This window comes from Mus musculus, chromosome 19, assembly GCF_000001635.26.
Source record: "Mus musculus strain C57BL/6J chromosome 19, GRCm38.p6 C57BL/6J".
NCBI lineage: Eukaryota > Metazoa > Chordata > Mammalia > Rodentia > Muridae > Mus > Mus musculus.
The window spans coordinates 12081820-12097081 of record NC_000085.6 but is presented as its reverse complement, the minus strand read 5'-3'; the positions used below and the strand labels follow the sequence as shown (position 1 = coordinate 12097081).

The window sequence follows — 15262 nt, the reverse complement described above, 5'->3', positions numbered from 1 at the left end:
CAGAATAAAGCATCTAGAAGTGGAAATTATAATGAACTAAGAAGAAATACTGGGCTTCATCCTGCCTCACCCAAAGCACACTGCTCAGAGGAGGCAGACCGTAACGGGCGTCCTCAGTCCATGATTTCTTGGGTGGGAAACAGCTGAGTGTGGGACGATTGCTGTGTTTCTGTCTCCTGTGTACCCAGGCACCACTGACGGAACCGCTGGCACCACTGACGGAACCGCTGGCAGTTGGGAACTGGGTCCCTGGCCTGAGCGTCCACTTGGCATCCACTCGCCAGGAAGGAAGAGGAAGGCAAAGCCATGGACAGGGGTGGAAGCAGCTAGTTTGGTTCCCAGTGAGTGCTGATAGTGCCAAAGGGCGAGGAAAGAAAATCTCCAGTAGACTTAGGCTGAGCTCTTTACAACCAAAGGGTCCCCTTTTGGTGATCCCTGATGAAGAGATAGTCCTTGCTTTTTCAAGCTGCTTTATTTGAGGGTGGGTATGAATGCAAACACCTTACTCAGGGTGAACTAGGGAATAAATACCTTTTGCAGAAAGGAATGCCCTGGAAGGAAAGCTCACTGCTTAAACACTGGGGCCCATACCTTATTAGCACGAAGAACTACAGGTTGTCCTCTCAGTGAGGTGTCATGGTTACCGTGTTCCAGAGCAGGCAAAGTTAGACAAATTGCTGGTCCCATCCTACCAGTCTGAAATGTGAATTTCATGAGCTTTGGTTTCACTCAACCTTACCAGTTCTTCGGTCTGGTGGCAGAGTCATCTGCCCCACACAGAAATACCAGTTTGGGAGATAATAGTTGAGAAAAGTCCATAATTGATTAATTATACAGATGCTCAGATTCAAAACATATCAAAATGGAACATAGAGTGTGAGCTAAGCATATGTAGCAGAGGATAGCCTTGAATGGGAGGAGAGGCCCTTGGTCCTGGGAAAGCTCAATGCCAGTGTAGGGGAATGCTAGGGCAGTGAGGGAGAAGTGGGTAGGGGGCACACCCTCATAGAAGCAGGGGGAGAAGGAATGGGATAGGAGATTTCTGGGGGGGAAATCAGCAAAGGGAATAACATTTGAAATGTAAAATAAATAAAATATCCAATAAAAAAAAGTGAGCTAAGGACTCAATTGTACAATTAACCATGCAGAAGAAAGAATAAAAAAAATTGATGACCACTGAAATTATCTGACCTGAGGTAGATGGAGAGAGGGAACTGGATGGGAGAGAGGACAGGGAAGGGATCTGGGGTAGAGAGCAGTGTGCGAAGAGTAGGAAGTGGGGAAGAAGGCTAGGAGAGAGAATGAAAACAGGTATGTTATCTCTGGGACAAGCCTGAGGCCTTGGGCAGATGGGGGCACTCCCAGGAGGCTATGTGAAAGACCCTAACTAAGACTTCTAGCAACTAGAGATAAGGAAACTGAAGGAGCCATCTTGTGTAGCCAGGTGGTACTTCCAGTAGAACCACCCACAAAATTTGTCCTTCAACTCAAAATTTGTCCTGCCTACTAGATGTATACAGGGATTCTTACACGCGTTCTCGCAACCGGCCAGGAAAGACGCAACAAACCGGAATCTTCTGCGGCAAAAGCTTTATTGCTTACATCTTCTGGAGCAAGAGAGCAAGAGAGCAAGAGAGCAAGAGAGCAAGAGAGTAAGAGAGCAAGAGAGCAAGAGAGAGAGAAAGAACAAGAACAAGAAAGCAAGAGAGAGCAAGAAAGCAAGAAAAAGAACAAGAACAAGAAAGCAAGAGCAAGAAAAAGAACAAGAACAAGAAAGCAAGAACAAGAAAGCAAGAGCGCAAGAGCAAGAAAGCAAGAAAAAGAACAAGAACAAGAAAGCAAGAGAGAGAAAAAGAACAAGAAAGCAAGAGAAGAGAGAGAAAGAGAATGGCAAAACCCCGTCCCTTTTAAGGAGAATTATCCTCCGCCTAGGACGTATTACTCCCTGATTGGCTGCAGCCCATCGGCCCAGTTGTCATCACGGGAAAGGCAGAACACATGGCGGGAAAACTGCCCCTGCACGTGTGCAGATTATGTTTACCACTTAGAACACAGCTGTCAGCACCATCTTATAATGGCAAATGTGAGGGCGGCTTCCCACAAGGGATAAGGGAACAGAGATGGAGCAGAGATTAAGGGAATAGACAACCAATGACTGGGCCCAACTTTAGACCCATCCCATGGGAAAGAACTAACCCCTGACACTATTAATGATACTCTGCTATGCTTGCAGATGGGAACCTAGTATAACTGTCTTCTGGAGGCTTTATCCAACAACTGATGAAAATGGGTTCATACACCCACAGCCAAACATTAGGTGGGGCTCCAGGAATTTTTTGGAAGAGTCGGGGAGCAGGGGGGACTGAGGAAGCCAGAGGAGTCAAGAACACCACAAGAGAGAAGTGGGTAGGGAATCCACTCAAGAACCCAAATCCAGAGACTCGTACTTGCTACGCAGATGCTCTGCCAACGAGGCCCCTTTCCCAGCTCCTGTAATAGCTCTATTCTTATTCTGAAATAGAATCAAATTAGGCTTGTAAAACCCACACTAGGACAGGAGTGTAGCTCAGCCATACAGCATCTATCCATCGCATATGAAGCCCTCAGTTTGATCCCTAAAGTTGAGAATAAAAACAAAGAGTTGTAAGTTAATCTTCGTGTTCTCCACAGTCTAATGGGTTCCTCTGACTGATCTGTGCTGCTTCCCACCAGCTCACTATACTAACTCTGCTTTAGTCAAAGTGCCCAAAGACTTCCAAAGACTTGTCAGTCTCATAGCTAGAGAGGTGGGCAAGTGGTAAAGAGCACACACTGGTCTTGCCCAGGACCTGAGTTTGTTTCCTGGATTCCATGTTGTCCAAGGGGACACAAGGCCTCTAGTATCCATAGGTACCTACACACACACATGAGACACTGTAGCTAAATAAATATTTATAAAACTCAGCACTCTCGCATTAGCTTTATAGAGATAATCCATCATGGGGGCAAGCAAGATGACATGGTGAAGGGTAGTGTCTTAGTTAGGGTTTTACTGCTGTGAACAGACACTATGACCAAGGCAAGTCTTATAAAGAACATTTAATTTGGGCTGGCTTACAGATTCAGAGGTTCAGTCCATTACCATCAAGGTGGGAGCATGGCAGCATCCAGGCAGGCATGGTGCAGAAAGAGCTGAGAGTTCTATGTCTTCACCCAAAGGCTGCTAGTGGAAGACTGACTTCCAGGCAACTGGGGTGAGAGTCTTAAGCCCACACCCACAGTGACACACCTATTCCAACCAGGCCACACCTCCAGATGGTGCCACTCCCTGGTCCAAGAATATACAAACTATCACAGGTGGGTACTACTTTTGCAGAGGATCTGAGTTCTGTTCCCAGCACCAACATTAGATAGCTCACAGATATCATAGGTATAGATATCTATAACTTGAGCTCCAGGCAGATATGATGCTGTCTTCCAGATTCCACAGGTACCTGCACCCACACATGTATACACATTGGTAATTTAAAATAAATACATCAAAAAATAAATGTCTCACTACTAAGTTGCTTTCTATTTTTAACTATGGTTTGCTTTGTTTATGTAATTTCATCCTTAAATTTTGGGTGGCTTTTTTGAGATAGGGTCTCCACATAGTCCTATCTGTTCTGGAATTCATAATGCAGACCAGGCAGACCTTGAATTGTCAGAGATCCTCCTGCCTCTGCCTCCCAAGTGCTAGGATGCTAGGATTAAAGTTGTATGCCAATACATCCAGCTAATTTAATTTGTTTTTAAATAACTTTATTATCCCAGTAGAATGTCATAGGGATATGTCTCTGTCTCACTATCTCACTCATCCCTGATCCCTAAAAGAATTAATGACATAGTGAGAGGAGTAGGAGTCCTGTACCTTAGGCTGGTCTCCATCTCACAATATTGTGGAGGCTGCTCTTAATCTTCTGATCCTTCTGTTTCTCCCTGGAGTGCTGGGGTTATAGGTAAGAACCACTATGCCCAGCTTATGCAGTGCTTGACATTGAACCCAGGACATCTTGTAAGTTGGAGATTCAATTCCCTGGGTGAATACTAAACTTCATCTTTTCTGCATGCTCAATATAAGCTAGAAACTCCAAAGTTCCTATATCATTGCTAATTCCTTTTTTGGATGAATAGAAACTTTTGCTTTGAGTTCATTTATTTATTCTTGCCCTGGTCTTATTTTTATCTTCAAATTCCATTCTTATATAACAAAATATAACAAATAAACTTGTTATTTACAAAATATGACAAAATATTGGCATGTTTATTCAAATTCTTCTTCAACAAAGTGTATTGCATGGCCCAAAGGCTCCTCTTACTGTCTCCATATGCATAATTTGTGAAACCATTTATCCCTTTGATAAGGGGCGCCTTTGTCTCCTCCTTTCTTTATATCAGTTGCTTTTCAATAAATACACTAGATGATGGCTAGGAAAGAAAGAAAAAGTCTAACTAAGGGTGCATGCAACCCTGAATCACTGTGATGAGGCAGAGTTTGTGGCTCTAGAAATAGCAACAAACAGTTTTAGGGGCCTCTACTGTTTTCTGCTTGGTGAAAGGATTATGAAACCACTGGAGGACCAGTCTTTCTAACTTCTTCAAAGCTTGTTTCCATGTTACAAAGATATATATTCAAATGTACATCTTTTATGCTTTTGAAAACAAGAAGAGAGACCCTGGGCATGACTTAGATATGTTGTTTGGCATGCTTTACCAGAGTAGAGTAAGTGGAAAGTGGGGGAATCAGATTGCTCTCTTATCATTAGATATCACAGACATGGACTTTGTAGTGACTTTTTCTATATCAGGTCTCTGTTTCTTCACAGATTACTGTATCTGTTAGCGACAATTTAATAATTATCATCAGTGGAACTAGCCACTCCAGTTCCATATCCTTGCCCAGTAGCTCTCATAACAGACCTAACACTAAAGGATCAGGTCACAACATAGAGGCCCAGTGCAAGATGCTAAATATACAAATCTAATATTCTCTTCTGTGACCTCTAAGGAATTTGTACACTGGCCATAATCTGTTGATGTCTGTGAGTGCAGACATGCATGTTTTGATAGCATTTTAATGAGTCCCATTGAAACTGCATCATCAAATCTAGAATCAATTACTGCTTCTTTCCTGTCCAATGATTCTCTCATTGTCATTCTTATATTAAGCCTGAGGTTGAGGGATTTGAGCATAAGACAGGGACACTGTCCAAGTCCAAGAGCCTTAAAAAGGCAGATCCTGGAGTTCACTCTTTCTCTTCTGAAAATGGAGCAAGGGCACTCAAATCTTCAACAGCACATCTTTTTCCAAGAATTATGTTATTGCATGCTGCGCTAAATAGCATATGATTTTCGTTTGAAGTTCTAGATCAAAGACAGTGAGTAAAGGCATTTAGGATCTAGCGTTAAGGTTGTGCATGCTGCAATTCAAATGTTGTCATTGATGTTTAACAAAATTGACTTTGAATATTTTCCAGGGATATCAGATATTTCAAACTGAAGGTAATCATCACACACACACACACACACACACACACACACACACACACACAAAACAGGTGTGTGTCAAGTGCTGGAAACAATGATGTTTCTTAAAAGATGTAGAATTCTGGTACACTAGATACATCACCAGGAATTTGTTGAGAGCCTAATATGTGGCTGCTACATGTTAAAATCAACATAAGGAGTTTCTGTCAAATGAGATTCTTCAGACAGATATTTTCAAAAATTGCTGTAATACAATATGAACCTGAAGTTGGGAATGGGGTGGGCAGTGTGTCTATTTCTATTTCTATTTCTATTTCTATTTCTATTTCTATTTCTATTTCTATTTCTATTTCTATCTCCTCCTGATTATGCAAGCTTGCTTGCATAAAATACTTAAAGGGCAATAGGCATATATCACTCATTCATTCACCAAACAATACCCAAGAACCATGAAATGCAACATTTAAACTAGGTTTTACTTAGGTAATGAGGCAAGGTATAATCTGTTACAAGTCCTTTCATTGTGTGTTCCCTTAAACTTACCCACTGCACTGCTTTTTGGGGTTCTCTGTGTAGCCACACCCCAGTGTATCTTCTCACCCCATCCCTATTATTTTTTCACCTCTGTTATTCTTCCAGACTATGACAGTCCTTTGCCTCCTCCACAAACCCTTCTCATGTCAGCCTTAGATAGAATGCTGCTACTGTTCTCAAGGCTGTGGATGGACTTAAACACTTGTATTTCCACCAGAACATTTCTCCAGGGCAAAACCTTGCTGCATTTGTGCCTGTGTTGTCTGTATGTATGTTAGTCCATCCCCAACAGTGCTGTAAGCATCACAAAATGTGTGAGAAAGCCTGAAGGACTCCTTGACTAAATGTATGTCTCTGAAATTCCTAGTCAATTCAGTGTGAGGAATGTAATCAAATCGAACTTGAAGGATTATGGCTCTGTTTTTTTTTAATTAGATATTTCTTTATTTACATTTTAAATGCTATCCCGAAAGTTCCCTATACCCTCCCTCCCCGCCCTGCTCCCCTACCCACTCACTCCCACTTCTTGGCCCTGGTGTTCCCCTGTACTGGGACATATAAAGTTTGCAAGACCTAGGAGCCTCTCTTCCCAATTATGGCTGACTAGGCCATCTTCTGCTACATATGCAGCTAGAGACACGAGCTCTGGGAGTACTGGTTAGTTCATATTGTTGTTTCACCTATAGGGTTGCAGACCCCTTCAGCTCCTTAGGTACTTTCTCTAGTTCCTCCATTGGGGGCCCTGTGTTCCATCCTATAGATGACTGTGAGCATCCACTTCTGTATTTGCCAGGCACTGACATAGGCTCACAAGAGACAGCTACATCAGGGTCCTCTCAGCAAAATCTTGCTGGCATCTACAATAGTGTCTGGGTTTGGTGGATGATTATGGGATGAATCGCTGGATGGAGTAGTCGCTGGATAGTCCATCCTTTCGTCTTAGCTCCAAATTTTGTCTCTGTAACTCCTTTCATGGGTATTTTGTTCCCTATTCTACCGCATAGCCTTATGGAGGCTCCTACAGATGTGTGATGCAGTAGTTGTTCTTGAGCTGACTCCGGGTTTATCAGGAAATTTTATAGATGACAAGACAAATAACTCTTTGGGGACTTTTTCTTACTACTTTTACTCCAAAAATGAGTTGAAGAAATAAATCCTGCTGAATTCTTGCACAATTACTATTGTAGTGCATCAAATAGCGTTGGGATTGAACATAATCCCACCAAATTTCAGTTTCACAATATAACAAAGTATTGAGTTTGAGGAAATTAATTCACCTTTCTTCATCTACTAAAAATTAGTAAAAATCCCTTCTTTATAGGAATACACAGGAGAGCCATTACAAGGCACTTTGCCTTTGAAATGAGATGTAGGCAAAAAAAAAAAAAAAAAAAAATCCTAACTCCACGACTGTTCTTCCTCAGCAATCTAAAGATGGATATGATGATTGATGATGCAGACAGAGGGAATGAGGATCGCAACCTGTGAAGGAAGCAGATCTCTAGGCAGCTCCTGTTCTCTGCCAGAGGCTGAAACTAGGAACCCACAGTAAGACTCAGGAAACTACATCCTTCTTCAGTCCTCTGTCATTTCACGTGAGTCCCCTTGGCCCAGTTACCTCCTTCTCCCTGATTGCTAGGTTCAATATTGTCTGCAGGTCACAGCAGATAAATCAGAATCCTCATCATTCAGCAACTCAGTGGCAGACTGGGAGGGAATAAAAACCATGTTTCCCATAGCCGAAGCTTGCACATTGTCTTTGTCCAAATGTGATCTTGTGCAATGTAGAAAAATAATAATAGTGTTAACAAAAATGGGGACAGGTAAACATAGAACCTGAAGAAGGTTTTTCCATTTCATGCTCTTAAAAAGTCAACCTGAACTCTTAAAAAGTAGCCCCCAAAGTAAGATAGCTGGCCAAGAGATTTGAGTAGATTTTATTAAAGCAGAAAATATTGATAAGGCATTAAACTGTACATCAGTAATGTTTTCGTTTTAAAATATGATGCTTAAGTGTCACTACCTATTATATTTTTTCCTAACGTTTCTCCATGGGAAAAGAATTAATGACTTGTTTTGTAATTGCTAGCCAGACTTGATTACCAGATTGATTATGATATTTAAAATGTGGACAACTCCACCACTTTTGAGCACTTTGGCAGAGCAGAAGAACTCAACTTCATCCTAGGAAGACAAGAGAAACAGCCCAAATCTTGAAACAAAAAGGCAAAGAAAGAAGATTTAATGAGATGGAAAACTACACCAGGGTGAAAGAACTTATTTTCCTTGGCCTGACCCAAAGTCAAGAAGTGAGCATGGTGCTCTTTCTTTTCCTTCTCCTGGTGTATGTGACAACTCTGCTGGGGAACCTTCTCATCATGGTCACAGTGACCTGTGAGTCTCGCCTTCACACCCCCATGTATTTCTTGCTCAGGAATTTGTCTGTTGCTGATATCTGCTTTTCCTCCATCACTGCCCCCAAGGTTCTGGTAGACCTTCTCTCAGACAGAAAGACCATCTCTTTCAATGGCTGTCTCACTCAGATGTTCTTCTTCCACCTTATTGGGGGAGTGGATGTGTTTTCTCTGTCTGTGATGGCTCTAGATCGATATGTGGCCATCTCTAAGCCCTTGCACTATGTGACCATCATGAGCAGAGGGCGTTGCATTGGGTTAATAGTGGCCTCCTGGGTGGGGGGCTTTGCCCACTCCATAGTGCAGATTTCTCTCTTGCTGACACTTCCATTCTGTGGACCCAATGTTCTTGATACTTTCTACTGTGATGTCCCCCAGGTCATCAAACTTGCCTGCACAGACATCTTTGTTCTTGAGCTGCTGATGATTTCCAATAATGGCCTGGTTGCTACTCTGTGGTTTGTGTTGTTGGTGGTGTCATACACAGTCATTCTTATGATGCTTAGATCTCATTCAGGAGAGGGCAGGAAGAAAGCCATCTCCACCTGCACCTCCCACATCACTGTGGTCACACTGCACTTTGTGCCCTGCATCTATGTCTATGCCAGGCCCTTCACTGCCCTCCCCACGGATAAAGCCATCTCTGTCACCTTCACAGTCATCTCCCCTCTGCTAAACCCCTTGATCTATACACTGAGGAACCAGGAAATGAAGTCAGCCATGAGGAGACTTAGAAAAAGACTTGAACCTTTTGATAGAGAAGAGCAATAGCTCGACCCTGTCACAACATTCTCAAACATTTGTACATAAAATAAGCTTTATTCTTTATACTTGTCTGTCACTTTTCTTCACAGTGTGGCATAAAACAGCTCAAAAGATCTCAAATTGATAGTTTTAATTCTCCCATATATTTTCAGTATGTAAAATACTGTCTCACAAAATCACCAAGCAAATCTCAATGGAATCCATGAAATATGAAGAAATAAATGCATGAACTAGATCATTGCATACTGTAATCATGCTTTAGTTCTGCTTTGCTTTTGTGTTTTGTTTTCTGACACAAATTTCATTATACAATGTATTTGCACAGGCTAGCCTCAAGTTTTCAGAAACCTTCCTGTCCCGGACTCCTAAGTGCTGAGATTAGAGTTGTGAACCACTATACCCAGCTAGATTTTCATGTTTAAAATTGATTTGATTTCTAGAACAGACAAATCATCATGGGAGCCTTCATAGAAGAATATAGAAATGACTTAAATAGCAGTGCTGTGAACTAGATCCCATGTGTCTAAAAAAAAACAGATTCAAAAACATTGTGTGAGCACAATGCAATCAAGGAGTGCTTAGAAATATTCTAACCTATGTTGTGAGTAGATACAGCAAGCCTTGGAAACCTGAACTCAGTGTAATCACATACAGAAGAACAAAATGTATTTCCTTCCTCTTTCTGTATCATTGTAACTGGGAGGACTGAGATAAAGGATTCAGTGAAATGTTTCTAGAAGTTAATAATAGCGATTACAATAACTGATAATAATGCAGACTCACATTCTCATATTTGACTTATGGGAAGCAAGGTTTAGAAATTGACACTTCTTATATTTAGAAAGATAATTTCATGCATATAATGACATGCATTGTTTGCCCATGGAGAGTAGCTGAAAAGCAAATATGTAATTATTTTTACAGAAAAATGTTGGAATGTTCCTATAAGATAAAACAGTGTATTTGAAAATTATGCTTAGATTTACACTAAGATCAAATACTGCTGCAATAATTCAGGTCAGAGTAAATTTTACAACCAAAGATATTAAGTACTTGAGTAATGAAATAAATAACATAAATGTTTAGAGAAAAAAATAAAAGATATTTTTGTAAAATGCTGTTCTGGTTACTTTTTATCAGCTTGAAACAAGCCAGAAACCAAATCCAGACTCTATTGCACAATGCCAGAAAGATTTTGCTGAAGGGACCCTGTTATAGCTGTCTCGTATGAGGCTATGCCAGTGCCTGGCAAATACAGAACTGGATGCTCACAGTCATCTATAGGATGGAACACAGGGCCCCCAATGGAGAAGCTAGAGAAAGCACCCAAGGAGCTGAAGGGGGTCTGTAACCCTATAGGTGGAACAACAATATGAACTAACCAGTACCTCCAGAGCTCATGTCTCTAGCTGCATATGTAGCAGAAGATGGCCTAGTCGGCCATCACTGGGAAGAGAGGTCCCTTGGTATTGCAAACTTTATATGCCCCAATTCAGGGGAATGCCAGGGCCAAGAATCGGGAGTGGGTGGGTAGGGGAGCAGGGCGGAGGGAGGGTATAGGGAACTTTCGGGATAGCATTTGAAATGTAAATGAAGAAAATATTTAATAAAAAATAAACAAAAGAAAGAAACAAGCAAGGATCCTCTGGAAAGAGGGAACCTTGTTTGAGAAAATGCTTCTATAAGACTGGCTTGTAGGCAAGTCTGTAGAGCATAGTCTTAATTAGTGTTTAATGCCAGGGGGTGGACAGCCCACTGTGGCCTTGCCACCCCTGGTCAAGTAGTACAGAGTTGTTTTGTCTTGTTTTGTTTTGAAGACAAACTAAGCAAACCATGAAAAACAAGTCAGTAAAGACTAAGAAAGTGTCACACCACAGAGATAGGATACAGAAAATGGTAATTGATAAACATGGAGAAGAAAGTGAATGAACATAATAAATGTTGAATATAAGAGGAGTTTCTAGAGAAAAATAATAGGAATGGAAAAGCACTGTTTTAAGAGAGAATAGCTGATAACTTTTCTCAGGTGATGAAATACATAAACATGAAATCTATCAAATTAGAATCTGAAGACTGAAATGAGGTATTGGGTATGAGGGTTCAATGGCGTCATTAAGTTGGCAGGAAAGAAATCAACAAGCTCAGAGATGGGTTATTTGAAGTGTATAGTTCGAATTTGACAGGCAGGCACACCCACATTTAGTCTCTGAAAAGCCCAACCATGCAGGTACCACTGTGATCTTCTTTTATGACCATAGTTTATTGGATGAAAGAGGTGCAGAGAGCTTTTGAATGGCCCAGAGCTGGTCATGGAGAATGCCACAGGACTATGCAGACCCAGATGCAGCATCTCTTCTCCACTGTACAAACGTGAGAAAGTGGCTGAAGCTCCTTGAGGAGATGGGCGTGATCACAAAGTGGAAACAATGTTAACACTCTAAAGAATCAAATAGATATGAGTATAAAATTTGAAAGTTCACTAAGTCAAGGTCCTAAACTAGAGGCAAAGACCTCTGTAAAATCATCCTAGAGACGTAGCTCATGATTGACTTTCCAAGCATTGCTTCAGTCAACAATTATTTAGTACTTGCTGTATGTCAAGACACTAAATCAATCAATACTTTGAGAGAAAACATAAGTTGTACAATCTGAGAAGCATAAAGATAAACAAGTAAAGAGAAATGAAGAGAGTCATAGACACCTGTGAGATACCATGAGGCAAAAGAACCTATGCATGCATGACAAGAGTCCTAGGATAGGTAATGAACTGAAGCTTACAACTTCTGTTTAAAAACATTACACACACACACACACACACACACACACACACACACACACATATATATATATATATATACCTAATAAGTAAACACAAAAACTCTACACTTAAAATACCATAATAAAACTTTCCCCTTTAATCCCAGCACTTGGGAGGCAGAGGCAGGTGGATTTCTGAGTTCGAGGCCAGCCTGGTCTACAGAGTGAGTTCCAGGACAGCCAGGGGAACACAGAGAAACCCTGTCTCGATAAAACACAAGCAAACAAACAAAAAAACTTTCCAAAACTGAAAATAATCATGAAAAATATGATTTATCACATACAAGGAATATTGAATCACTTTAAGAGCTGAATTCTCATAAAAAATGGATTCAAAGACAACAAGAAAACAAATTCAAATTGCTAACAGAAGATGCCAGTCAACAAAGAATTATATTTCCAATGAAAATGTAGGAAACATTATCAGATAAACAAAAGTAGATTATATATAGCATCTTTCCCTATTAAAAAAAAATGATGACACTTCTGGATAAAAATGTAGGACATTCTGCAAAAGATACCAGCAAAAAGTAAAAACTTTCTAATAGAACCCTGGCTGCTTAGGAGGTAAGGAAAGATTTAACACATTAAACCTTATTAAATTAAAAGGCTTTTGTAAAGCAACAGAAATGGTCAACTGGGTAAAAAGGTAGCTTACGTGATGGGAAAGAAACTTCATTAGCTACATATCTATCAAATCATTAATATGTCTAGAATTCACAAAGAAATAAAAAAATGGAAAATGAAGAAAACAAGTGGGCCAGGTATGATGATGGCTACCAAGGACCAGCCTCAGCTTGGAGACGGGTTCTGGGAGAAGGAGTATTTGATAGCAGCAAAACAAGACTCAAAATCAAATCATGGCTCCAAGCTGCAAACCTGTGTTCTGCTCAAGACAGCTTTCGAGAGTGTGCTCTCTGTGTTCTGTTCTCTCTCTCTCTCTCTCTCTCTCTCTCTCTCTGTCTCTCTCTCTCTCTCTCTCTCTGTGTGTGTGTGTGTGTGTGTGTGTGTGTGTGTGTGTGTGTGTGTGTGTGTTCTACTCTGTTTGAGACAGTTTTCTCTTGCTATTCTAAAAACTCTCTGGATAGCTCATTCTTGCAGACCAAAAAGTCCAGTCTTTTATTCCATCTATCAATTCAGTCTTTACCCCAGGTTCCCTTTTGATTATCCCATGAATCATCATCCCATGTCCCCATCCCCTTTATTCATAGGAAAAAAACAGCAAGCACAAGCACAGACAATAAGATAGCTGGGTAGGACCCTGCACTGAAATTACCATTCCAACCACCCCTAGACCTAAATTAGACTGACTGAGAACTCAGGAATCCACCAGCCTTTCTAAGCATAAACAAAAAAAAAAAAAAAAAAAAAAAACTAGCTGAGTAGGATCTTGCTTTATGATCACCACTCCCCAAATGTCTTTATCTCCTTCCTTAGTATCTTTCTGAAAAACTGACTCACAGTGTATCTGCCTCTGTTCTTTATACATTGTATATTGCATCCTCATATTTTGTATAGTTGGGAAATTATATATTTTCAAACTCATGTTTTCAGCACTCTTTCCCACAACCGTAAAGGCTGCCCTGAAGGTCACAGTTTTACCATTTTGCTGAGACATAGTCACACCCTCACCTACCAGACTCATGCTGTCTCTGATTATTATGGAGCCATTAACCTTGGCAAAAAAAAGACATTCCTTGAGGGAGAAACATGAAAATATGTACACTATTATGCAAACAAACATTTCACCCACAGCAACCATCGACATTCATGGAGGCCCATGCCCAGCTGGCTCTGTTCCAGGGGCAAGAACCATGCCATGCCATTTCTTATATATGGCCAAGTGGGTCTTGGCAGATGGCACATGTCTTTAATCTGAAAATTTGGGAAGCAGAGGCAAGTAGTTCTCTGTGAGTTCAAAGACAGCCTGCTTTACATGGTGAGCTCCAGGACACAAGAGCTGCATGGAAAGAACTGTTTTTGAAACGAAAGAAAAAAAGAAAGAAAGAGAGAGAGAGAGAGAGAGAGAGAGAGAGAGAGAGAGAGAGAGAGAGAAAGGAAGGAAGGAAGGAAGGAAGGAAGGAAGGAAGGAAGGAAGGAAGGAAGGAAGGAAGGAAGGAAAAAAGAACAAATACCCCAGTTAAACAATAAAAATGTGTAAATGTATAAGAAATACTTTAAATACAAACTGTTCAACATTCCTACCCATCAGAGAACTGTGAATCAAAACTACTGTGGGAGTCCCTCTCACCCCAGTAAGAACAGCCTTTATTAGGTAATCAAGTGACAACTGCTGAAACCTAGTGTAGAGAAAGGAAAACCCTCCCTTCCTGCTGGGAGGGTTGTAAATTGGTGTCATGACTCTGGAAATCAGTGTGGAGGCTCCTCAGAAACCTAACCATAAATCTGCCCTATGACCCAACTGTACCACTCCCAGATGCATACTCCCTACCCTACAAAAGAGACAACTACACATCCATGTTCACTGCTACCTCTGCCTAGGGAATGGACTCAAGCTAGATGTCCACTGAATGATGAATGGATAAATGGATAATGCAAATGTAGTACATTTACACACTGGAATTTCGTTCAACTGTAAAGAAAAAAAAAAGACAATGAAACATGCAAAGAAATGGAGAGAACTGGAAAGTACAAAGTGAGATAACTCAGGCCCAGCAAGACAAAGAGCATGTACAAGCACTCTCTTTCATATGTGTGCTTTAATTTATTTTTGTGTTTAACTTGAAATGTTTCTACAGACAACAAAAGCTTTGGAAAATAGAGAGAAAGCAACCTAAAGGCAGACAGACATTAGAAGTGCAATTAGAAGGGGGAATCCTGGGCTAATGAGACTTAAAGAGAAAGAGGATGGGAGGATGAAAGGATGAAGGAAAAGGTGGGGTGGATAATAACCAACACTAAGCATGCAGGAGGACATATATAAAAGCTTGCACATCTACAACCTATTTTTAGAAGATATTTTAAGTTTGTACAGAGGAATTCTACATGGGTAAATACTATTACCAAATCCAGAAGCCATGGGTGACCAAGTGAACATCGTAGTGCCAACTGCAGTGTCTCCCTCTCAGTTAGCTCAGAAAGACTTCAGAAGCTCCCAAAACAACACAGGACATCACCATTGCCCTTGTTTGGCCACTTCAACTACATGGCAAGATCCTATTGCTGTAGATAACATATACCTGCATTACAGGACATAATGAAAT

General features: G+C 40.9%; 1 protein-coding gene across 1 annotated transcript; it reads left to right on the top strand.

The window, feature by feature from the left end:
• Positions 1 to 5234: 5234 nt before the first annotated feature.
• On the top strand, positions 5235 to 9472 carry Olfr1426 (olfactory receptor 1426). Its single transcript, NM_146809.2, has 3 exons — positions 5235 to 5399; positions 7467 to 7637; positions 8136 to 9472. The coding sequence occupies exon 3, from the start codon at positions 8292 to 8294 to the stop codon at positions 9225 to 9227; it is 936 nt and encodes a 311-aa protein (NP_667020.1). The 5' UTR covers positions 5235 to 5399; positions 7467 to 7637; positions 8136 to 8291; the 3' UTR covers positions 9228 to 9472.
• Positions 9473 to 15262: the final 5790 nt, after the last annotated feature.